Source organism: Acinonyx jubatus, chromosome E4 (assembly GCF_027475565.1).
Source record: "Acinonyx jubatus isolate Ajub_Pintada_27869175 chromosome E4, VMU_Ajub_asm_v1.0, whole genome shotgun sequence".
Taxonomy (NCBI): Eukaryota; Metazoa; Chordata; class Mammalia; order Carnivora; family Felidae; genus Acinonyx; species Acinonyx jubatus.
This window is the reverse complement of record NC_069395.1, coordinates 29,031,769-29,056,607: the sequence shown is the minus strand read 5'-3', so window position 1 is coordinate 29,056,607 and position 24,839 is coordinate 29,031,769. Positions and strand designations below refer to the sequence as shown.

Genomic DNA, 24,839 nt, shown 5'->3' with positions numbered 1-24,839 from the left:
GAGTGTGTTTAGGAAGTTGAAGCTGAGCTCCTGCTTTAAAGAAGAAACAATGTTTGGGTTCACTGTTACCTACCACCAGGAATGGGCTGTCCTTTTTTTGGGAAGACATCCTTTCGAGACCAGAATTCCCTGAGATGTGGGATCTCCAGACCCAGAATCTGGACCTCATTTTCCCCACAGCAGAGCCTTCCTTGGGTTCTGTTTGAGCTGACTGGGGGGCTCTTGGGTTATATTAATAGAAGTAGAGGGTATGGATCACTGGAGGTGAAAGCTCACTTCCACAGACTGGTAGAGAGCTAGAGACCTGTGTCATAGGTTGTTGTAAGGATTAAATGAGATAATATATGCAATGGTTAGCACAATGCATGACACTTGGGAAATACTCATCAAATATGAGCTTATTACTTTTTAAAGAAAGAATGTAAAGCAGAAGTTCTTCCCAAGATTTAACATAGGTATGAATGCCCTGAGGATCAGGTTAATAAGCAATGCAGGTTCTGATTCAGTCGGTCCAGAGTACGGCTCGGGGCTTTGCATTTTAATCAAGCTAGGATGCTGTTAGTGGACTAAAACTTTGGCTAGCCAGAGCCCAGAGCTGCTCAGGTACTGAGTTCCCTGCTCTCAGACGCGTCCATACAGAAGCTGAATGACCATTTCCCAATAAAGTCAAGGGGTTTTCTGTCCTGAGAGGCTGTGGGATCCCTTCTAACTCTAAGAAACTCCAATTTTCTGATCTGGGACCTCAGATAATGAAGGAAGAAGAAGTCCATTCATTCTTATTAAACTGGAGAGTGATTCCCTATAGGACACGAGGACAGGGGCTAGGATGGGGGGGGGGTGGACAGTGAAGGGAGGGGTCTGCACAGAATCTACAGACTGGACTCACTTAGCCTCCGGGTCATACTCTGCCCAAATGGCTTTGAACTCATCCAGGTGATGGGGGCCCAGGATGGACCAGTCCCGGGTGAGGTAGTCAAAGTTGTCCATGATGACAGCTACAAACAGGTTGATGATCTGCAAGAGGAGAACCAAGGGCTGCCACCACGGGAAAGCAGGTGACAATGGGGAGGGGCTGGGGGCTGGGAGATATCCACTGGGTAAGGGGGCCGGGGCTCCTTCCTACTTGGGCCCTCACTGCAATCCTTCCGAATGACCTACGTCCCAAACACTAGCGACCTATGTCACACCTCTGCGCTCCTCCATAGACAGTGTCCTCTGCCCGGGTTCTTGGTGCTGATCCTTTAAAACCCAGCTCAAGCTCCTCCATCTCAGCCTCTTGCCCCCGCCCCAGAGAGATGAGCCCCCTCCTCTGTGCCCTCACTGGACCGTGCGTCATTACTGCTCTTGCCTTTTCTGTGTCTAGTGGGCGTCCCTTTGAACTGCAAGGCTTGCTCACACATGGATTCCCCAGGTGCCCAATGAGCTCCTCCAGGGCCAGACTGGGTCTTATCATGTTTCTACCCTCTGCACTGAGCCCAGGGGCACACAGATGCTCACACAACTGTTTTGACCGAATATAGGGAAGAAAATAGAGTGAAGAGACGACAGTCCCATGGATACTGCTGGCTCTTTGCGTTCCACATGAACAGACAGCAGCCCTCGTGTCTTAGAACAATCTGTGCTCTGTTTCTAACCCCATTTGGGACCTCCTCTGGGACCTTATTTCCAGAGCCCCAGCCTCCTCACAGTGGGGCAACTTTCTCTTCAGAGGAACAGGGAGGGGCAAATGGCTTTACTGGGAGCCCCTATTTATTTAGGACAGAGCCCCACTAAATTCTTTTGATTATTCATTCGTAACCAAAAAAGGTAAAACAAAAACAAAAACAAAACAAAAAACCTCTTAGCAACCCCTCAGAAAACAAAGCCACCTGCAGGATGGCCTGAACCAGAACAATCTAACCAGAGCCTCCTGCCTCCTGTGCCCCTGAGGTCAATCCCCAAGAGACAGAAGCTGACGGGGAAGGGGTGGGCAGATTCCCTTGTGAAATCACCCTCCTCGCCATCTCACCAGGAAGGCGCAGAGCATGTAGAAGCTGACGAAGTAATAGTAGGCGAAGTTGGTGCCACACGTGTACTCCTCACCCGGGGCATAATCCGATTCGGGGTCACACAACTTGCCATAGCTGCAGGCCAGGAGGATCTCCTGCCACGCCTCACCTGTCGCACACCTGGAAGAGAAGGGCTTCTGTTGGCCTTTTCACTCTTTTTTTTTTTAATTTGTTGAATGTTTATTTTTGAGAGAGAGAGAGAGACAGAGCAAGAGTGGGGGAGGGGCAGAGAGAGACACACACACAGAATCCGAAGAGGGCTCCGGGCTCTGAGCTGTCAGCACACAGCCTGACATGGGGCTCGAACTCACGAACCACGAGATCATGATCTGAGCCGAAGTCGGACGCTTAACCTACCCAGGTGCCCTGAAGGCATGTCCACTCTTGGGCAGCCCCTCAGGAGGCCAGCAGCCTGGCAGGAGCAGGGTATGGACAGACAAGCAGACTAGGGTTGGTCCCCCAACCCAAAGGAAGCAGTTCAGAACCCTGGGTTCACCAAGTAGCTCAGTGTGAGGCAGGCCTCAGTTTCCCCTCTGTGCCGCGGCCCCACTGCTCTATCCCTTAAGGAGCACTATAGGTAGGAGCTGAACTAAAGAAAAGGGGCAAAATCAATCCATGGTTCAACTCCCTGGTGGGGGGTCACACAGGAGAGCCCTGTGCTGACCAAGGTGACATGCTCTTTTGAAGGAACATGTGATTTCTGTCTCCTGTTTCAGTGGGATGAAATCAGGGGAATATACCGTACTCTACTTAGACCAGCTACGCCATTTTTGGGGCCCAGTGCAAAACAAAGATGTGGGGCCATTTGTTCAAAAATGATTTTAAAAATGGCATTGGTTGCATAATGGTGAGCGCAGCTAACTTCTAAAAGTGATCAAACATTTCAAAACAGGGACAGGAGAGACTTAGCTCTTCTTTTTTTTTTTAAGTTTTTAAAAAGTTTATTTATTTTGAGAGAGAGAGAGAGAGATAGAGCAAGCACAAGTAGGGGAGGGGCACAGAGAGAATCCCAAGCTGTCGGCACAGAGTCCCACGGGGCTTGATCTCCTGAACTGAGATCATGACCTGAGCAGAAATCAAGAGTCAGGAGCTTAACCAACGGAGCCACCCAGGCACCCTGAGCCTTAGCTCTTCTGAATGAGGGCACTGTGTTGTGTGGCTGCTCAGGCCACAGGGTCAGGAAGCCGGCCCTGCCTGCAATGTAGAGTAGAGCAAAGCAAAGGCCAAGGTCAGAGGGTGGGGACAAGGTGGGGACAAAAGGAGACTGGTACCTGAAGAGCAGCAACACAGCTTGTGGGAAGGTCTGGAAGTTGTTGTTCCGGTTTATTTGGGTCCCGTCCACCATGGCGATCTTACCAAACATCTGCAAATCACAAAGGGCTCCAACCTTGGGACCTAAGTCACAGTTTCCCCTCAGCACAGGCCCCACTGTCCTCTCCCACCTGACCTACTCCCCTCCTCCACCCCTACCTCCTGCAAATCCCCTTTATTTTAGGCCACAGCACACCCGAGGCCAAATCAGTTAGATTATTTTCAAGGTTGGGTGAAGTTCGTCCAATCAAGCCCAAGGAAAGCCCAAGAGTGGACTGGTTTTTCCAACAGCAAGCCAACTTGGGGACTCAGTGTAGGGAATGTGGGGGAGAGGGGACACTGGAGGGTAGACTGGGACCACTTGAAGCGCCTATCAGGGCCTGGGAGAGACACAGCCTGGCCCCTGCTGTTGATCTGCATGCCGAGGCCCCTCCCGGACTGCTCCCACCTGACCAGCACTGCAGCATCGGGGAGAAGGTACAGTCTCCTTTCTCAGACTCACAGCTACGCCCCTGGTGGCCAGGATGGAAGATGCAGGGAGGGCGGAGGGTCCAACCTCCACACTAATTAGGCCTCTCCGGGGTCCACCGACGCCCCCTCCCACTTGACCAAGATCCCTCCTTTGGCCTGGGCCCACCTGCCTCTCACCTGCATGCCGATGACGGCGTAGATGAAGAAGAGCATGACGATGAGCAGGGCCACGTATGGCAGGGCCTGGGGGTGAGGAGGGAGGGTCAGTGCACAGGGCTCCACGCCCTACCCTCACCGAGCTCACTGCGGACCCTGTGGTCGCCCCAGGGCTCTCCCCTGGGCTGGACGGATGTCCCTCGCAGCCTCTCCAGGTACGTGCAGTGACCACGGCCCCCACGCAGACCTGGCTCGGACCCTGGCCAGGTAGGCTGGGCACACGCACCTGGAAGGACTTGATGAACGTCCACAGCAGAGTGCGCACTCCCTCTGCCCGGCTCAGCAGCTTGATCAGCCTCATGACCCGGAACAGGCGAAAGAAGGCGCTGGAGATCCGGGCGCTCTCGTCTGGGTCCTGCGGGCCGGCAGCCCCAGAGGTCAGTCTGGAGGTGGCATCTCACAGGGGTAGGAAGGGGCAGGCGGGGGAGGGAGGGGCAACGTGTGTGTGCTGGGAAGTCTTCCATGGATTGGGGGGGCAGCTCCACCCCCACCTCACGGCCCCTGCTGTGAACTGCCGCTGGACCACCTTAAGGCTTTGGGCTTGTTTAGCCGAGAGGAGGGAGTGGGCCAAGCAGCATGGTAAGCCCCTTCTCGGGAGAGGGCAACAGGGAGGTGAGGCTGTGGCCGGGCCTGTCCCTCTGGGGCCTCCTGCCTTATCTCACCTTCTCCTCAAGCTGCCACGGAGCAGAGGACCCTTTCAGCGCAGTTTCCCTAAAGCTTGGCTGCTCTGTCACCATCAATCAACATCGCCACCCCACTCAGCACATGGCTGTCCTAAGCCAGGCAAGCCTAGCCTTAGACACCCGGATAACTCTGGAAGGGGAGAGCCCTGCCAGGCTTCCTGTGTCCCCAGAGACCTCGTGCCAGCGAACGGTCACTAAGGTCCTGTGCCAGCTAGCAGTCACAGTCCTCTCGGGATGTTCCCATCTGGACAGAAGGAGCCAGAGAGACCCTTCGCCCCGTTTCCCGGGGCTCCGAGAAAGCCACTACATCCATGCACAGTCTACCGCAGAGCCCCGCTCCCCGCCCCCCACCCCCAACCCGATCCCTCCAGGGCGCCCTGCTCTAGGGAAGGAAGCCCTCAGTGCTGGATCCACCCCATGCAATCCACGGCCAGGCCTGAGCATGCAAGCTGCAGGGCAGAGAGCCGGCGGGCGTGCAGGGCAGGCTCATGCAGCCTGGAATTACAACGTTCCCGCAGCCTCCACCCAGGCAATACAGTCCCCCGCTGGAGGCCAGGAAAGTCTGTGGAGAGAAGAGACCGGGGGAGGGGAAGGGGAGGAGAGAGAGAGGAGGAGGGACACGGTGGGAAGGGGGGGGGGAGGTGAGGAGAGGTTGTCAGAAAGGACACACAGAAGAGTTAAAGAGAGAAAAGACAGAGCGGCAGGGGATGAAGACCCCGAGTGGCTGCCAATCAGGGGTGGGGTGGGCGGGTGTGAGGATGAAGCTGTGGGAACAGTGAGGCAACAGGCTGGGGACAAGGGAGCAAGAAGAGGAGGGAAGACCAGACACGGACAGGTCCCTTCCCATCTCCAGGATGTGCCTACAGCTGACAGGGGGCTCAGGTGCTTCCTGTGTGTCTGGGTCACATGATACTGGGGCCATCCCTGCGGGGACACCCTGGAAACACCAGCTCATCACTCTGAGGGGGCTCACACCCCTCTTTCTCCCCGGGTCCAGCAAGGCTCCCTTGTGCCACTGAGGCCCTTATGGAAGTCCCATCCTCCAGGGGCTAAGGCCCTCTGGGGGAGTCTGAGACCCCCACCGCAGCTGCTTCTCTGCCCCGGACCTGGGAGCGGGGCCGAGGCTTCCATCATAGGGGCCAGGAGTTGCATGTGTGAGAGCCGCATTTTCTCCTGTTTACTCTAAACTTCTCTCTTAGGCCACCTTTCAGGAGAAACCTTTGTCCCGCAGTTGTGGGACAGGGGAAGTCCTTGTTTCATCTTGCAATTATTTGTGGGTGGACTGGTTCCCAGTATACTGGTTTCCCCACCAAGCAACATTCTCTTGGGCAGCTTTTCCCTGGACCACTGGTTCTCAATCCTGGCTGCACATCAGAATAAGCTGGAGAACTTAAAATAATATATTCCTTTGCTGGGCTCCCCCCCGCCCCCCAGGCCAATTAAGTCTGCTTCTAGGGGATGGGCCTGGCTCCAGGGGTTTAAACTGCATCCCAGGTGATTCTAATACGCAGCCAAGGATGAGAACCAGTGTTCTAGACCCATACCACCAATATGGTAGCTACTAAGCACATGTGGCTATCTGAATTACAGTGAAAATTAAATAAAATTAGAAATTCATCTCCTCGGTTGTACTAGCCACATTTCAAGTGACCACTAGATGCACAGACACGAATGGCTAGTGGCTACTGGACTGGACAGAACAGAAGATTTCTATCGTTACAGAAAGTTCTAACAGGCAGGGTTGCCCTAGTCTGCTCCCCGGTTTGTAGGTCAAGAATGTAAATCAACATTCAAATTTGAAGTCTTAACATGACTTCAGGGAACCATTACTAGTACATCTGCTCCTAAAAATCAAATAATGACCGATGCCCTCTGGGTCCTCCACCACCAAAGAAACTGTTTTGATTTATCCAGGCTTCCTCTACACAGATCTCAGGCTGTTTATTTTGGCTGTTTGGGGTTCTCTCTTCTAATTTTGCTGGTGAGAATCAAACCATGAGGTCTTTGGGATGCTATTTCCCAGTGGAAACCCAAAATGGATGGAAATCTACAACACCCACCTACCCACCTATGCATGCACACTCACGTGCGCACGCACAAACACACACGCGCACGCGTACACACACACACACACACACTGATTTTGCCCAGGACCTATCCAGCCCTTAGTCTGCCCCACCCCCTCAGGATCTGAGTAGAGCTCTGTCATTGTCTTTCTGCACGCGGGGGTGAACAGGATTCCCAGGCCAAGCCCTCCCCCAGACAGCGAGGCAGCCAAGTCCCCAGAAAGTGCTGTTCCTGCCAGGGCTTCAGCCTAAAGGAATCTCAGGGTGAGGGCTCCTTCCTCACAGGCTCCAGACTCTTCCTCAGCTGCTCCCCCACTCCCCGCCCCCTCTCGGGTGTCTTTAGTGCCAGCCCTCTCCCCCACCTCTCCATAGGATTCACCCCTGGGCTGGCAGACCGTAAAGTGCTTATCATCAGGCAGCGGAAAGTTAAGAAGCCCTATGCATGGGTAAGGCTCCTGGCTTTGGGGCTAGTCCCCAGCTGGGCACCTCCATGGCCAAACCAGCCACCTCTGAGCAGAATCGCACTATGGCCACGGTTAGGGTGGCTCAGAAGGCCGAGTGTTCTCCACATCCTTCCTAGGATACTCCTCCGCAGGCACTCTGCCCAGAGGGAAGCCGTCTTTTGAGTTCTGTCTCTGATTCCTGGATCTCCTCTTCCCTGTCCCCTGCTCCCCTCGTTCACCCTGCAGTGACCCTCAGCCATCTGCCTCCCCACTCAGCCTGGACGTTTGTCCTGCCATTTCTATAGCGCCCTTGCTTGCGCTGAGACGCTCTACCCAATGTGCCGGCCCTCAAGACCACATCAGGGGTCCGGTCCCTTTCCTCGAGCATTACTCCAGGGTGAAACTGAGCTCACTAGGCCCACCCGAGACCCCGTCGTTCTTCCTGCAGATGGACTCATCACATTGGCTATTCCTCAAGGGTCAATTCCTGCACTCACACCCGCCGTCCTGTCCTCACTTCCAGCAGAGGATTCTGCCTGCTGCTTCGGACACGCCTGTGACTGCCCAGAATGAACGCCCTCTTCCCTCCGCCCCATCCCCCTGCTCCCTTGCACCCTTCGTGATTCTTGCCACCTCTGCTTACACTCTTCCTCTTCCAGTCTTCTGACTCGTGTCCTTTGCCGTCGCCTCCAAAACTCTAATCACTTCCTCAACAATCTCTTCTCTCACATGTTGTGAATTTCTCCTCTGCACTCGCTCTGTCTATGGTCTCCCTTTCCCTGTATTAATCAACATCCACTTTCCAGTAACTACCTCACCTAACCTCCTGGCAGAAACTGTTTCCTGTACTCATAGCTGCTTGATGTTTTTTGGGTTTTTTTTCTTCTTATCACTTTCTGGTCACTGCTGCATCCTTTTAACTGGTTTCAGCCCCACAGTGTGCCAATCTGTCACCCTGCTCATGGATGGCTTCCAATCACAAACCCTATGGCCTTGCTGGCTTCAATTCTGCAGGATCTCAACTCCTTCGCAGCTGGCTCATCCCACTCGAGGCTTGAACCATCACCTCCATGCATCTGGGACCAGCCCATGTTGATGGGGCTGTCACCATGTGCCAGATGCAGAGTGACACTTGGCTCCTCTCCTGCATTTCCAATGACTTGCTACCCATTTCCACTTGTGTACCCAGCATCCAAACCCACAGCACCAGAACAGAATCACGGTGAGCGCATCACCCCAAGTCCTTCTCTTCAGGAGGTGCTGAGCCACCTTGGGTTCCTTCCTTCCCATGGCCACAGGGTCACATTCACCAAATCCCGCTGCCTCTGAGCTTTTCTGTTCCTCTCCTGCCATCCGAGCCCTGACTCTCATTGCTTTATGCCCGTTTGCTTTGCACACCCTCTTTCTACTATGGACGAACTACAGCTTTCTGAAATTCAACTTCTCCCCTGGGACACCGGGTCTTAAGTCCTTTCATTTATTCAAAGACTTTGCTCCAGTAGTTACCTCCTTACTACCAGATATTTGCAAGCCTGAGGATATGCTCCCATTTTTCTTGTTTTTGTTTCTGTTTTCTTCCAGTTTATTTATTTTGAGAGAGACCAGGAGGCAGAGAGAGAGAGGGTGAGAGAGAATCCCAAGCAGGCTCCAGGTCATCAGCGCAGAGCCCAATGCAGGGCTCAACCCCATGAACTATGAGATTGTGACCTGAGCCAAAATCAAGAGTCAGAGGCCCAACAGACTGAGCCACCCAGATGCCCCTTCTCCCATTTTCAAGGAAACTCTCCTTGGCTCCACATTTTTCTCTAACTCCTATTTCTCTCTGTAGCAAAACACCTCAAAGGAATTGTTCCATTCTTTGCTCTCCCTTCCCAGCCCACGGCAACCAGGCATTCTTCCCCATAATTCTAGTGAAACTGCTCCTGCCAAGGTCCCCGTTGCCAAAATTCAAGTCAATGCTCAGCTCTTATCTTCCTTGACTTTTCTGTTCTCCTTGATCTCAGGACATCACTCTCTTTTGGTTCCCTTGCCTCAGAGGCCAATTCTTTCTTAGTCTGTTTGCTGGTTTCTCCTTGTCTCTCCAATCACTAAGCACGGGAGCATTCCAGGGCTCAGCCTCCGGATCCCTTCTCTCTAAATACCTTCTCCCTTCTCCACAGATCTCGTCCATCCCCACAACTTTAAATACCATCTTCAAATTTATACCTCCGACCCGCCCTAGCCTCTGAGCTCCAGACTCATAAATCCCAGCCTACTGGGTATCTCCATCCGGATGCCTCGTAAACATCCTAAATTATCGTGTCTAAAACAGAAATTTTGGCTTCTGCCCCACACCTGCTTTGCAGCCGTTTCCACATCTCAGTAAATGGAAGCTCAATTGCTTGGACAAAAATCCTGGTAGTCACCCTCGATTTGTTTCTCTCTCTCTCTCTCACTCGAAATCAAGGCCAGCTGCAAATTCTGTCAGCTCAAACTCCCAAATAAATAGGATGTGTCCAGTTCTCACCACGTCCACAGCTAGCCCCCTAGCCACCATCACCTCTCTCCTGGTTATCACAACACCCTCCTGGTGGCTCTCTCTGGGCCAGCCCTGTGTCCCCCACAGCTTTCTGTCAACACAGCAGCCAGAGGGATCCTTTAGAACTAAAGTCAGACCAGGTTTAAGCCCTCCAAAGGGCTCTCATCTCTCTTAGAATAAAACCCAGGATCATAACCATGGCCTTCAAGGGCCTAAGTGATCTGGCACCTGCCCTCTGTCTCTGACCTCATCTCTACCATTCTCCACACCCGCTACAAGGGCCTCCTCCTATTCCTCAACCTCAGGGCCTTTGCACTCACTTGTTTCTCTCCCTACAACACTCTGTGCCAATACCTGCATGGCTTACCCCCTTGCTTTGTTCAGGTTGTCACTCAGATACCATCTTGGCACCAACCCATCATTCCCTTCCAGTAAGTTTTTACCCTGGTTTATTTTTCTTTATAACACACACTGAGCATATCTGCCATGTTAGAGAATTTTTATCGTCTGTTGGCCTCCATGTTCTTGTTTATTGCTCTATCTCTAGCATGGGTAGGAGGTACTCGATAAGTATTTGCAGACTAAATAAATAACTTCCTCCATAACAGCTTTAGTCCTTCTACTGCTTTGTTCCAAACCCTCTGGTAACTTCCCATTGTCTGCTACATAAAGTTCAAGGCCCCCTCACCACTGCTTACCTCTCCAGGCATCCCTGCCCGCCCCCCCACCCCCCGCCTCGTCCCTCTTCTGTACAGTCATGTGCTTCTGCTAAACCGGATCTCTGGGTGTGCCCCGAATCTTCTATCATTCATTTCCTACTCTGTGCCTCCCCTACAGCAGCTCTGCCTGTGGTGTTTGCTCTTCTCTCCACCTCCGGTCACCAGCTCGCTTTCTTTAGGACCCACTTTCAGCTTGTACCATCTCCGCGAAGCCTTCCCTGACCACTCCACCCAGAGGAGACCTTTTCCCTTTCATAACAGCTCTTGCCTTGGACAGCCTGGTGCGTTCACGATGGCTGCCTAGAATCTGAGTTATCTGTCTGCTCTGTAGGCTGTGACTCCTGTCATTTCCATCTCTGTAGACCCCCGGGGCGCCATGCTGCACACACAGCAGGTACCCCACAAATGTCTATGGACTGCACAAGTGTTTGCACCCCACCCCGGGGATGGCTCTGTTTGCCTGATACTCACGTCGATTTCACTGAGAATGACATCGATGATGCTGCCGATGACAATCAAGAAGTCAAACACATTCCAGGGGTCTCCAAAATAGCCCTGGGAAGGACAGCCATGGGAGAACCAGAGGGTGAGCTCTAGGGGGAAGGAGTTTTGGTGGCCAGCAGAAGGTGATGGTCCCCGTCCAAGGTAATGGAGAATGGCCAAGCCAGGCCAAGGTGGGGTGCGCGTGGCCCCACTTGCCACTAGTGCTCCTGCGTGCCCACCCACTCCAGTACCCCTCTCCCTTGGGCTCTGTAGTTCCCTTCCTCCAGAGCATGAGGTGGTCAGAGAGGAGGGACAGAATGGTTGAGAACTCAGGATCTGGGATCCTGATCCGGATGGGGAACTCCTTCATCCTCCCCAGCTTTGAAGCCCTGTCTGGAGCTTGCTAGGGCAGACCTTTCAGAGTGTGGCTGGGCTTGGCTGGGCTTGGCCAGGTGGGAGTGGGACTGGGGAACCAAAGACACAGTGAGATACTCCCCCTTCAGAAGCCTAAGGGCAGGCAGGGAACATAAGGCAGGTTCAACAAAGGGCTTGGGGAAGAGGCAGCCAACATCTGTCCGGTCATCAGCCAGTTCTGGCAGCCTGAATACCTTGCATGCCTTATGCCTTGTGTCTAAAGGTGGAAGTAAGCAAAGGGGTGAGCAGGGCGGGACCAGAAGTGCTGGATGAAGGGGCTTTCAGTAGAATGACACTGGGGTGGGGGCGCACGAGAAGTGACCTGTCCTGTCAGGTGCCATCTGCTCATCTTGTCCTGTGCCCCAGCACTCACCCTGGCCTTGAACGCCATGAGCTTGAGGACCATCTCCAGGGTGAAGATGATGGTGAAGGCCACGTTGAGGATGTCTGAGATGTGGTTCATCTCCTCTGACTGGTTGTAGTGCTGTGGAGAGGCACAGGAGAGGGGGCTGGAAGGGCCCAGTGGCCCTACCCCGCAGGTTGCATCCCAGAGCCCCATTCCCTTCCCAGGCAGCTCCCAAACCTCTTCCTCAGGCTTCCTGCCCACTTTTTTGAAATCTCCAAAAACCAGGTGCCTGTTTTGGCAATCCCCACCAAGTCTAATGGATCCCCCTCTCCCCAAAGAGACAGCAAGAGGAGGAGGAGAGGTCCTGCTGAGCAGGCTGGTCTACACATGGGACTGCAAGGTCAGAGCTTATTTCCAGATCTGTTATGGGATGACCAGGGGGGGAGGCCCCTCAGCAGGACTCTGTGACAGGTTCCATCTAGTCATTTGGGCACAGAACTAGGAGAGAAGAATGCTGATGCCAGAGCTGGCATTATCACCAGCTACAGGTGTACAGGTGGGCCACCAAGCTCACCAGGCTGACACTCGTGCACACTGTCCCCTGGATGGTGAAGCAGTCAGAGCAATAACCTTAGCCCCCTTGACCCAGCACTGTGATGCTCCTTAATTCTGTTTCCTTATATAACCTGCCAGGAACCTCGTGGTCTTTTTGGAAAGTCGATGAACTCCTGCTTCTTCCATAAAACCTCCCCAGGTAGTTCAGAAGGATCTGGGGGCTGCCCCCACCCCACCCTGTCTTAGCCGGACTGCCTAATTCTGCTGCCCATCTCAGCCCAAACTTAAGCCATTGCTCACGATCCTCTGTATGACCTGGCCCTGCTGGCCCAGCGACTCACTTTCCATGTCCTCATCACCTGGCAATGCGGAGTCCTGTTGTTGGATGTGTCTGCCTAGGGCCAGGAAGCCTAGCTGTGCAATTCTATTTATACGGGGCTTAAGGGATCTGATGCTTAATTAAGGTTTGCTAACGATGCTGCTGATTGTGATATTGTCTATAAAGTATGCTCAACTCCTAAGAGACACCTGTTCTGTGAATATCAAAGCCATTTTTCTTGAGACTGCAGCCAAGATTCCAGCCAACTCAATCATGCAGATTTGCAACAGCCGAAGATAAACTGAGAAGGCACTTCCTACTTCCCACGCTGCCGTGTGCTTCTGCACAGCTATCTCCTGTTTGCAGATTTGTGCAGCTATTTGTATGTCTGAATGCCTTCTTAATAAACTACTGGGTGCCTGGCAACCAGGCCTGGGCCCAGGGAACTTCTCTCTCCCCCGCAGTACCTCACCACACAGTGCCTGGCACATAGGAGGTGCCAGGAAAAGTATATTGGGGGAAGGAGACGGGAACCTTGCCCCGCCCACCTGCCCTGCCCCTGGCCCCAGTCCATCCGGCCCTTATCTCCTGGGGGGCGCCCTTACCTGCATGCCCAGGCAGATGGTGTTGAGCATGATGAGGGCAAACATCAGGTACTCAAAGTAGGAGGAGGTGACGACATACCACACCTGGTACTGGTATGGGTTTTTGGGGATGTAGCACCTCAGCGGGCGGGCCTTCAGGGCATATTGCACACACTGGCGCTGAGACACAACACCACAGGGCAGGTCAGCACTGACGGCCCCTCCCTTGCTCTCACACTCACATGCATGGGCTGGAGGGAACCCTGCATTCTGGTCAGCCAGGAGCAGCTGTGGCCAGGAACTCGTGGCTGACGGGCTCTGCGGGACTCTTTAGGGGACGAGTCCCAGTGGGCCTGTGGGTTCCCCTTGAGTTATCCCGGCCCATTTCTAACATGGCTCTAGCCCCACCCAGGGGCTCTGAAGGACTAGCCTTCTCTGGGCATCACGAGGGTTCCACAAGAAGACTCCCACAGCACCAACTTGTATTGCTTCATGTTGGGGATGGGTTGGGAAGGGGGTAGAGTGTATGCAGGCTGGGTCTGGGCACGAAATGGAGGTTCTGGGGTCTACCCCAGGCCCAGGACTCTTCACTGGTCAGAGCCTAGGGCTCAGGCTGGCAGGAGGCTTGCTGAGTCTGCTCTCCACCTCAGCCCAGGCACCTGGTTCTTGTCCAGTTCACAGTTCTTGTACTCAGTCTCCCCCTGCTCCTGGAAGGTGACAATAACAAAGCCCACAAAGATGTTCATCATGAAGAAGGCAATGAGGATGATGTAGATGATGAAGAAGATGGCCATCTCCACTCGGTTGTTGTAGACGGGGCCTGTGTCTTCCTTGTATGAGTCTATGGCCTGGTAAAGCAGCCTTGGGGTGGACAGAGAAGAGACTGGTTGGACAGGGGTGATGAGGCAGAGAGCCAGGCCAGGAAGGACAGGCTTTCTCTCACTGGCCACAGGGACCCGAGGGAGCTTTCTGAACGATCAAGCACCAGAAGGGAAGTTAGGACCATGCCAGAAAAGACTGGGACAGGTCCTGGAAAGGGCCTGCCTTTCCGTGGGATGCCCCATCTACCCTAATCAATCAGTAGGGCGCCCCACATGGTCACAGAGGCCTACACCTGTTGGGGGACTGGGACATTCTGTCAGAGTGCCCAGGTCAGGATGTCTTTAGGGTGGCCGGTCAACACACTGGTTCCACACACCCTCCCAGCTGGTGGGTTTGTTGAGTGCTTACCGCGGGCCTGGCACGGAGTGGTGAGGGCTGCAGAAGGGCAAGATGGCTCCCTGGCACTGCCCCCACCATGCCCGCATTGGACCCAGGCCCCAGCCCTCACTCACTGAGGCCATCCCTCAAAGGTGGAGACCGTGAAGAGTGACATCATGGCCGAGAGCACGTTGTCAAAATGGAAGTCGCTGTGTATCCACTGGCGGGGGCGCAGCTCCATCTGGGTGGGGTCCCCATCCTTGTACACATAGTAATAGCCCCTGGGGTGGGGAGGCTCAGTCACTCCACCGTGCATGGCTGGGCTGCCCCCTCTCCACCCACATCCTCTGATCCCCTGTAGACTGGGGACCAGAGGGGACACTGCTGGGCACTCCCTCACCACAGTTTCCCAAGGAAGGACCCTTTAGAACACGCTTCCTGGGCCTAGGGGCTTAGGTTCCCCAGGTCCCCCTCGCACAAGGTCCCCCACGCAGTGGCTGTCCCACCTCGTGCCCTCAGCCAGCAGAGTTCAGCCCACCTGCACTCCTTCTCTGTCATCTTGGATAAGTCATTGCAGCTGAAGAACTTCCCCTGTGTCAAGAAGAGGGAGGGAGAGACACACATTGTCATGGAAACAAGATTGAAAACTGGGCTACGGAAGTGAATAGTGGCAGGGCATGTGGAAAGAGGGCCCCAGCACTGTCTTCCTCCTTCACCATCATCCCTTCCCTCAGCTGCCCTGCGGGCTTCCCTACCAGGCCCGAGGCTGTCACGGCTGAGAGGCCAGTTCCTGAACAGGCTGGGCCTGAGGGGAAGGAAATATGGATACAGCTCGGCCCTGCCCCTCCCTCAGGGAGCCCCCTGCCCCCCATTGCTACGGGAAGCCCTCTTGAGGTCTCCCCATGACAGACCAAGAAGGGCTGCCCCCCCCTTCCTTCTCCTTCCAGTGGGGCGGCCACAGGGCACACAGGGCACAGTAAGAGTTGCAGGGACGGAGCCCAACCGGGTCTTGAGGGCGCAAATCATCTCAAAGTGGAACGGGGGTCCTGCACCCCCACTCGGAGGCCTGAAGAGGCGGGCACTGTGCCCCCCTGTGCTGATTACAGTCAGAGCAGTTTCCCTTTCTGTCTACATCACAGACTGGGCACCCACAGAAGAGTCTGTGTGAAGAAAAGGAGTGATCGCCAGGCCCGAATGGAGCTACATGAAGCCTGAAGTTCACAGCATCTGGTCGAGTCCCCTCAGAGGCCCAGAGAAAGAGCTGCCTCAGCCAAGGATATGGGACTGGCTGACGGTTCAGAGGCCCTGCCCGCTGCAGGGTTTTGCTGTTCCAGCCACACCCCCCTTTACGGTTGCCAGAGCAGAGGGGTGAAGGGGAGGCAGGTGACATTGGGGGAGAAGCAGGGAGAGGACACAGCTGTCACTGGGCAGGTTTCTGGGCACTTGAAACAAAACACCCAATTTAATATAGGAAGCAAACTCTTGATGTAATGTGGAATGTATGCGAAGTTTCCACAGGGTAAAACGTGGGGTAAGATGCCACTTGTAACTGATGTCTGGGCATTATCTGAGTGGGCAGGAGCTGGGGGTCTTTTGATGAGAGACTACAGCACAGGGGTCGGGGCAGGGATCAGTGTGGGGGGGGGGGTTGAGGGACAGCTGCTCTTGCCTGGAAGGCACACAGGAGCCAGAGGAGGGGGCCGCTCATTCGTTCCTCCAGGGAACGTGTCTTGTGGGCCGCCTATATGCCAGGCCCAGGCTGGGTGCCAGGGTCAGGGAGGAGTGAGACATACACCCAGCGCCCCTGGTAGAGGAGGGGGCAGGGCTCGAGGGGAGGGGCAGCCCTCTGCTGGAACTAGGAGGGGAAGGTCACATGCCAATCATGGTAACTGAGGTTTGAAGGCTAAGCTGTCTCAGTCTGGAGGCGGTTTCCAAGGGGATGCCTCCACCCCTCCAGGACAGTAACCAACAGGACCCATCTCCCTTAAGGTCATCAGGGAACCCCACCTTGACTGCTCTCCCCCCAAACCTGCTCCCTGCCCACAGGGAGGGACTTGTGGGGTTTGCTTCATGACCCCCTCTCGGCCTTAACCGAGACGCCGGCCCGGAGAAGAATGCTCCACAAATGCTGTCGAATGAATGAATGACAGTACGATGATGTCATTGCCCAAGTCTGACTGAAGTTACGTCATTGTGTTTTCATCCTTCGGGGGACAGGAGCGGTTTGGGTCATGAAAGGAAATGTCAGGGTGTTGGAGCACTCGGATACCAATTTCTGTGTCCTGCAGATGGTATGAAAGGCAGAGGCATCCAGAAACCAGCTCGGTGGAAGGGGAGCCTTGCGGGGCTGATTCCTAGAGAGGAACTGCATAGCTGTGACCTCCCAGGAAAGTGAGGACAGAACGAGGCGGCTCCCAGGGTAGAATGATGGCCTCCCTCCCTCAGAAGCTCCTGGTAGATATGAATGATGCCAGCCACACCGGCCAGAAGCATGGGGTGCTGAAGTCCAGCTGACGGAAGAAGGTGGAGTGGATGGGGGCTAGAGCTGGGGGGCATGTTTTAGACAGGCCTGGCAGGATGGGAGGGGTGGGGGAGGTTGATAACGGGGAGGGGTGCTGACAGGGTCCGGCAGGTAGGGGAGGGGGCTTGGTCCTCAAGGAGAAGCCACGGAGAGCCAGGAAGACAGCAGGTGCAACGGTCATGGTGGCCAGCAGAGCCACTGGGGCCAGGAAGGGGCATCGCCTAGGAAACCTCATCCAGACTCCAGGTAGCTTAGCCTCACAACTCTGTGCACTCGAGGACATCTGCTTTCACAGTCTGGGGCTCCCTTTGCTTAGAGGGTGGGGAACGGGCTGGCTCTTGCCTTAGCCTCAGAGCTGGCACCAGAGCTGCGGAAGGGGGGGCAAAGCTGCCCGGGCAGGTGGGGCTCACCTTGAAAAGCTGGACGCCAATGCAGGCAAACATGAACTGCAGGAGGGTGGTGACGAGGACGATGTTCCCGATTGTGCGGATGGCCACAAACACACACTGCACCACGTGCTGGGGAGGGACACCAGGTCGGCAACATCCCGCCCTTGCTATCCCCTGCTGCCTCCCAGCTGGGTGGGGGCAGAGGGAGCTTCGTGGGGAAGCATGGCCACCCAGCCTCACCCCTACCCCCGTTTGGCAAAGGGGGTGCAACACGCGCCCCAGCAACGGCTGGGCGGAGGTTTCCAGGATCAGGCCCTTGCAGCCTCTCTTTTCCTGCTCCTGGGGTCCCACCCAGGCCCTCTCACCTTCAGCCCCTTGGCTCTGTTGATGGCCCGCAGGGGCCGGAGCACCCTCAGCACCCTCAGGATTTTCACCACGGAGATGGTGCTGGACCTGGGGGAGGCGGCGGGGGTTGGGGGGTGAGGGCAGCCTGCTCCAGCCCTCCACCTGCCCCCGGCCTCCAGTCCTCCACATCTGCCATCTTTCTGTCTGAACACACTCCCCTCGTTCCCCACCCTTCCCTTAGGCTGCGCGAGGACCCCACCCCCGGATAAAGCCGCCTCCTGCCCGGTGGTGCAGCACAGTAAGGGATTCCTCCAGGGGTGGCTACAGGCTCTGTTTCTCTCATCAGACTGGAGGCGACCCAGAGGTAGGGACTGCAGCCCCTCCTGCTAAGCACTGTCACTTCAGTCCCGTTGGTGACACCCTAGGGGACCCTGGACCCCCATCAATGGCCCTGAGAATCCCTCTCCTTGCAACTTGGTGCCCACCAACGAACAGTGGGTGGGACTCTGCTCTGAGGAGGGGTCCTCGCCCGGGGCTGGCCCCTGCCACTGCTCACTCGAGTCCCATGGAGATGAGGGACACGGCCACCACCAGCAGGTCCAGGATGTTGAAGTAGTTGCGGCAGAAGGAGCCCTTGTGCAGGAAGGCACCGTAGGTCGTCATCTGTGGGGAAAGCCAGCATCCTGGGTGGGTGGGGGCGGTGGGGAGCTTGGGGACGGGCGTGTCCCCACAAAGAAGGGCTTCCCGAGGGAAGATCTGCCTCAGTCTGCAGAGGCAGATGGCTGCCAGGAGGTCTCTACCCTTCACTCCACTCCTTGCTGTGTCCTAAGTGCTTTTTCTCCCATTCTCTGCTCCCAGTTCTGGAAACATGAGGACTTCTCATGGGCAGCTCCACCAGACTTTGCTCTCTGAGCTTGTCTCTTTGGTCAGATGCCATAGGGCGCCCCAGTCTCCTTCCCCACGGGGCCACAGAATGGGGAAGCCCTGGCCCTTCTCTCCCCTGTGGAACATGATAAAATTCCTCTTCCTCCTCTCTGGGAAGCTTCTTCAGAAGTAACCTCTGCCCTGAGGATTGCTGAGTGAGGCTGAACAGCCCCTTTAGGACTGGAAGACCTTCACCAGGCCCGGACCCCTGTCCCTTCCCCGTTGTCCCACCTTCTCGCTGTTCCTTCAGCTTCTTCCGTGTACTCTGTGATGATCTCCCAGGCCCTTTGTGCAAACATGCTATGCCCTTGAAGTCTGATGAGCCTGAAGCCTTTCCTGGCATTCAAGGTGATTTCTTCTCAACTCGCCTTCCCAGGCTCTGTTTTCTGTGCTATATCCCAGCCCAAAAGGACCACTTTCTCCTCTCTGAGCACGTCTGAACCACCTTCTCATAATGCGTTTGCCATTTTCTGTCCTCCTGGACTGCCCCTGCTATCCCTCCCTAATGAAGTCCTGGCCACCTCTAATGCCACCACCTCCAGGAAGCCCTCTTGGACCTCAGGGAAGTCACCATCCCTCTGCTCAACTGCTTTAGTAGTCAAAGGCCTTGAAATAAAGAACTGTCCTGATTTCAGGTTGCAGCCTGCTCTGGGCTATTCCTTCTGCAAAGCTCGCCTCTCCCTTCTTCATTCATGAAGGTGAAGGCTGGGGCTACTGGGCCCCCGATGGGCCCTCCCTCTGCCTCTGAGACCCTCCACGGTGATGGTGTGAACCCAGTGTACCTGCCTCGAGAATGAGAGAGCAGTGATGTGCTGTGGGTAAGGAAGGGGGAGCTACGATGGGACAGAGCTGCCAGAAACCCATCTGGGGCAAAGGTCACTTCTCTGGGGATTCCTGGGAGACGCCTTTTAGTCATCGGTAACAAAGGTCTCAGAACAAATCACGGCTCCCTGGGTCTAAGGCTAACTGTGCCTTCACTATGGAGGAGGAATGCCCGAGGCTTTATAGACGCGGACGTGCTCACTGAGCTGTGCTGAGACGTGCTCAGCTGCAGGTTGGTCGTACTTCATGTCCCCACCCATGCACCTGCTCACCTCCTTGCCCCAGCTTACGAGCAGAAACCCCATCTGCTCCTGGGTCCCGCGAGTCCCTCCCTGGTGTTCTCCACTTTCTTCTTGCTTTTCCCTCACCCCTGCCACCCAGCCTGTGAGCGAGTGCCGGGTGTGTAAGTTGGAGCCACGTGAGGTCTGCTATCCTGGCCTGGAGACACCACTCACCCAGGCTGTCCCACAAGCCTTCCCTCACCTTGAGGACAATCTCCACAGTGAAGACAGAGGTGAACGCAATGTCGAAATACCCAAGGATCTGGTGACAGGGCAGGGGAGAGAGAAGTCGGTGAGAGGAAGAACCGAACAATGACATCATCATTGTCACCACCATCACTATCATCATTAAAACTAGGCAACAAGAGCCTGTCACGCCACACGCTGAGACCGTTCAGGACCGGTCCGGGCAGTCTTACTCCTCCAGGGATTTAAACGCTAAGAAACTCTGATGCCTATGGCCACACGGAGCCTACAGCTGAGCTCTGAGCCCCAGAGTGAGGTGTCCGGGTGGCTGAGGCCTGGGGTAGGGAGGGGTGCTGAGCTGGCAGAAGGCACAGGCCTGCCATCACCTGATTCCTCACGGACTCGGCCCGGATGGGGTCCTCCGCGGCCAGTGCGGCACTGCTGAGCAGGATGAAAAGAAGGATGAAGTTGGTGAACCAGGTAGCGTTGACAATGCGATGACACAAGACACGGATCCTGGGGGAAGATGGCCAGGGGGCCAGGGGAGCTGTGAGCCCCTGGGCACTCGGGCCTCACCAGCCTCGGTCCCACACACAGACAGTGGAACCCTCCCTCTCGGCTCGGTGGAGAAGGCTAGCCCGCACCTCAACTGTCCTCTGGCTGGACACGCAGGGGCCCTGCCCCTCATTCTCTCAGCGTGGCCCTAGCCCCCTCTTCCACCACCCGTCCCCTCCCCCAGTACTCCTCCACCACCCTCTGGTTTCCCCCAAAAAGAATGGACCTGGCCGATCTCCATCCACGAAGCAGACAGATGAAACCCCCTGAAGACTACAGGCGATGTAGATTTTAAAGGTATAAAAGTGTGAAGGCAGGAAGAAATACAGCCTCACCAGGTTCTCATCCCCTCGTCCTGGCTAAAATTGCCCTCAGAAGGGAACTAAAATATACAGTCCCTCCTAGGGGGACTGTATGAGAGTCATTTTCTCATAGTGTAACTGTAGGCCCAAAGAATCAGGAAAAGGGGCCTTTTTAGAGCAGAAGCCATCCCTCTTCGAGAGCCCCATCAACCACCCTGCACAGCAGCCAAGAGACCACCCACTTGTTGGTGGGGCTGAAAATGAAGAAGGAGCTGGCTTCTGGGATGGGCACTGCCTTCTCTTTGAGCTGCAGCTCAGCCAGCGGGCGTGGTCGGGGGCTCACTGGGATCTCGGGCTCATCTTCCTCATCATCTCCTGTCGGGGAGGGAGAGAGAGACATCGGGGGCGTCTTTACAAACCTGACTGCTCCCCTAGGTCTCTGTGCTCCGAATCCAACCACGAACCCCCAGCAACCAGCAAGCGAAGGTGGTAGCAGGCCAAGGCAGGGCACGAGGACGTCAGCAGAGTCCTGTCTTCATACCTCCCTTTCCCCTCAGGGAACAGATTTGAACCGTCAGGGGAAAATAGCAGTCCCAGAACCTTCCAGAAGTGGGGCCAGGAGCAAAGTCAAGGAGCCTTGCTGTCTCATCTGCTCTCTCAGGGCTGGACTCACACCATCCCAAGTGCTCACAGCTGGGAGACTGGGGGGTTGGGGGGGGGGTGGTCTCTACTTCTGACGAGACCTGAGCTGTGGTCCAGGCTCTGCCCCTGACTTGCTGTGCATGCTAGTTACGTTTCTGTCCTTCCTGGGCTTCGGGTCCCCAATTTGTGAAATCGATGAGGGGAAGGAGGCTTGTTGAAATAAACAGGCTCTGAGCTCCTCTCCTGGGTTAGAATTCTAAAAATGATCATTTCAGAGAGAAACTGCCAGCATGGGAAAAAAGTCAATATTCCTTGAGCCTCGGCCAGTCCTCAGCACTGAGGCAGATACCGGGGTGGGTGGGATCGAAGAGGAAGACATAGGCCCTCTAGGTTCACTTGCTAGGTCCCATGGCTTCATGAGACAGCTGACTACCTGAGGTCCTCAGCTGGGCTTAGCAGGGGGAGCCAAGGTTCCAGTGATCAGACTGGGGGCACTGTCCAAAGTTGGGCTGTCCCTCTGTTGGGCTCTGTGCTGACAGCTCAGAGGCTGAAGCCCGTTTCAGATTCTGTGTCTCCCTCGTTCTCTGCCCCTCCCCTACTTGTGATCTGTCTCTGTCTCTCAAAAATAAACACTTAAAAACATTTAAAAAATGGGGCGGGGGGACCTGGGTGGCTCAGTTGGTTAAGCATCCCACTTAAGCTCAGGTCATGATCTTACGGTTCGTGAGTTTGAGCCCTGCGTCGGGCTCTGTGCTGACAGCTGGGAGCCTGGAGGCTGCTTCCGATTCTGTGTCTCCCTTGCTCCCTGCCCCTCCCCTGCTCATGCTCTGTCTCTGTCTCTCTCTCAAAAATAAATTAACATTAAAAAAAATTTTTTTTTTAAATTGGGGTGTCCCTCGATATGCAGGTCTTTCCCAGTCCCTTGTTTCCCTCACCCCATCGCCACCTCATCCTTACCCCTGCTGGCCCCTGGCAGAGCCCCTTGGGGAAGCCAAGAAAGAACCACTAGATTCTTCTCTCTCCATTGTGGCAGCCTGCACAGGCTCGCAGCTCCACCAGAAACCCCCCTTTCTCCCTTCTTATAATGAGAAAGTGTTAATTCTTAGAGCTAATATATTTGCTTTCTTTTTTCCTTTGTCTATGCCCATTTTGTTAACTTCATTTTGTCCTAAGCCCTTTCAAATCATCTTCGGAAAGAAGCAGAATAAATGTATTCAACCTCTTTGGTAAGAGCTCTCTTCCAAATGCTCACCCCACCTCCCCTCTACCGTCTACCCTCCCCCCTTCTTTCCAACCCTGTTCCCTTTCCTTAGCCTCTGATTTCCTGAGTCAGTCATCTCGCCTGCACACCAGCCACTCCCACCTGCTAGGTGATGGTTGTTAGATGAAATGGCTCAGGATGAATTATTTTAAAACCCAACTATTCACTTCTGGCAGACATTTGAAGAGATATGATTAGCCCTGTCTTGATCAGCTCCATTCTCCCCACACATCACTTAGCAAAATTCTTTCATGTGTTCACTTACTCTATTTATTGAGTGCCTACTCTGTGCCATTTGGAGCACAAAAAGTCCGCCCGGGAGCTCAGAGTCACTGGGGCAAACAGATGCTAATCAGCTGATTCCACAATTTCCTGAAACTGCACCAGTGACTCAGTGCTCCAAGGACCTGTGAGCGAGCTGAGAGAGGACCTCAGAGCTTTTGGCCTCCAGGGCTCTGCCAGGTGCCCTCTGTGAACCTATGTGTTCCCGCCTGCAGCAGCCACTGGTTACTTACGTTTGTGAGACGTTTATAGTTTGTGGCTGAGCATTACACTCCTGCCCACCCTACGCTTGCCTCCTTCATTTCAATTCTCCCCACAGTGCAAGCCATGGTTCTGTTTATTCCTGTACCAGTCCAGCCCCAGCCCTGCTGGATGCTGGGTGGGGAGTAACCTGCCCATCTCCGACACCACAGACAGACAGGTCCTCATCAATGGTCTACTCTGTGTGGCCAGAGCGGAAAACTTGAAAACGGGAGTCCTCAGTACCGAAGTATGTGACTGGCACTCAATAAATACTAGCTGAATTGAATGAAAATAGAATGTGTGGATTTTTTCCATTGTGTGCACTGGACACGAGGCAGGCGGGGCAGACGGCTTATTTGCGTGACTAGGTCAGAAGGGAGGTCTCTGTCTTGCGATCCCCTCACGGAAGGATCCAGGAAGGGGACACCCAAGAGATCGTCCCGGGGAGAAATCAACACCAGCATACACCTCCAGCAGTCCCAGGACCCTCACCTGGGAAGTCAGCTGAGGGGTAGGGATCCTTCACTTCATTGACATTAGATTCAAATTCATCGATTTTCAGCTATAGGAAGGAACACAGCAAAGATGAGAATAAAAGCAAAAGCTGCAGTTTCTGCCTACTGAGCATTTACTGGAGGGTCAGTGTAGGTTCCTGCTCGGTCCTCCTTACAGCCTGGGGGATAGGTCGTATAGGATCATTCCTTTTTTATGAATGAGAAGCCAAGCCTAGAAAGGTCACACAAGTTGCCAAGACCTCAGACTGTCTGAGCCCATGCACGGCATCCCCTGTTTCGTTCCCTGGGGCCCAATTCTCCAACCCTTGCACCTCTGCTTCCACCATTTCCAGAAAGTTTGAGCAGAGCCAGGCTGGAACAAGCAGGAAGTGATGGGAAGCCCATCTGGGTCTCTCAATGGAACAGGGGTGTCAAGTCGGGAGGGGGACGCCTTGACTGGGGTGGGAACCCGGGACTCTGAGGAAGTCTGGTTCCCAGAGTGGGGCATCTATGCCTCTCAGTATAAAGGATTCCTTGTGGGAGGGTAGCGATTTACTCTCCCCCCCCCAGTAGAGTGGAGACAGATGTCCTCACCTGGCTGATAACCAGGCAGATAGCCCCTTTCCACATTCCTACCCACCCACCAGCACCCTAAGTCATGGAGGTGAAACCAGAGGACTTGTAGAGTCCCTCCCCATCCTGCCTCTGAAGATACCCCACACGATGCTCACCTTGGCGGTGGTAGGGATGCCTTCACCCTTGGGTTTCTGTTCCAGCTTCTTGGCCATCACTGACTTCTCTTCCTCTGACTTATCTGGAAGACCCCTAAGTTAAAAAGAAAGAAAGAGAGAAAGAGAGAAAGAAAGAAAGAAAGAAAGAAAGAGAGAGAGAGAGAAAGAAAGGAAGGAAGGAAGGAAGGAAGGAAGGAAGGAAGGAAGGAAGGAAGGAAGGAAGAAAGAAAGAAAGAAAGAAAGAAAGAAAGAAAGAAAGAAAGAAAGAAAGAAAGAAAGAAAGAAATCCCACAGTGGAAGCCCAACTAGAAAGTTCTCAGGGATCTGCTTAGTCTAATGGCATCCTCAAGGGGATCCCACACCAAGGACTCAGGGGACTCTGTGGAGGATGGAACAGTGTAGACTGCCAATGGGAGGGACTATAGCCCTGGGCAAGCCCTTTCCCTGTGATGAAAGGGCATGATGCCCAGCTTGGGGCCATGACT

At 54.7% G+C, this 24,839-nt stretch overlaps 1 protein-coding gene across 1 annotated transcript in view; it reads right to left on the bottom strand.

The window, feature by feature from the left end:
* Nucleotides 1–24,839, bottom strand: part of CACNA1S (calcium voltage-gated channel subunit alpha1 S) — a 65,011-nt gene that overhangs the window by 7,842 nt on the left and 32,330 nt on the right. Inside the window, exons 15-34 of the mRNA XM_027074648.2 lie at nt 24,355–24,448; nt 23,622–23,691; nt 20,944–21,076; nt 20,231–20,360; nt 19,861–19,920; nt 18,188–18,294; nt 17,652–17,739; nt 17,308–17,415; nt 14,915–14,967; nt 14,511–14,657; nt 13,836–14,037; nt 13,198–13,356; nt 11,746–11,856; nt 10,947–11,030; nt 5,235–5,291; nt 4,273–4,401; nt 4,008–4,073; nt 3,320–3,411; nt 2,009–2,168; nt 887–1,014 (exon numbers count right to left, since the gene is read on the bottom strand). Of these exons, the coding sequence (XP_026930449.1) occupies nt 887–1,014; nt 2,009–2,168; nt 3,320–3,411; nt 4,008–4,073; nt 4,273–4,401; nt 5,235–5,291; nt 10,947–11,030; nt 11,746–11,856; nt 13,198–13,356; nt 13,836–14,037; nt 14,511–14,657; nt 14,915–14,967; nt 17,308–17,415; nt 17,652–17,739; nt 18,188–18,294; nt 19,861–19,920; nt 20,231–20,360; nt 20,944–21,076; nt 23,622–23,691; nt 24,355–24,448 (2,178 nt within the window). The remainder of the gene's footprint in view (nt 1–886; nt 1,015–2,008; nt 2,169–3,319; nt 3,412–4,007; nt 4,074–4,272; nt 4,402–5,234; nt 5,292–10,946; nt 11,031–11,745; nt 11,857–13,197; nt 13,357–13,835; nt 14,038–14,510; nt 14,658–14,914; nt 14,968–17,307; nt 17,416–17,651; nt 17,740–18,187; nt 18,295–19,860; nt 19,921–20,230; nt 20,361–20,943; nt 21,077–23,621; nt 23,692–24,354; nt 24,449–24,839) is intronic.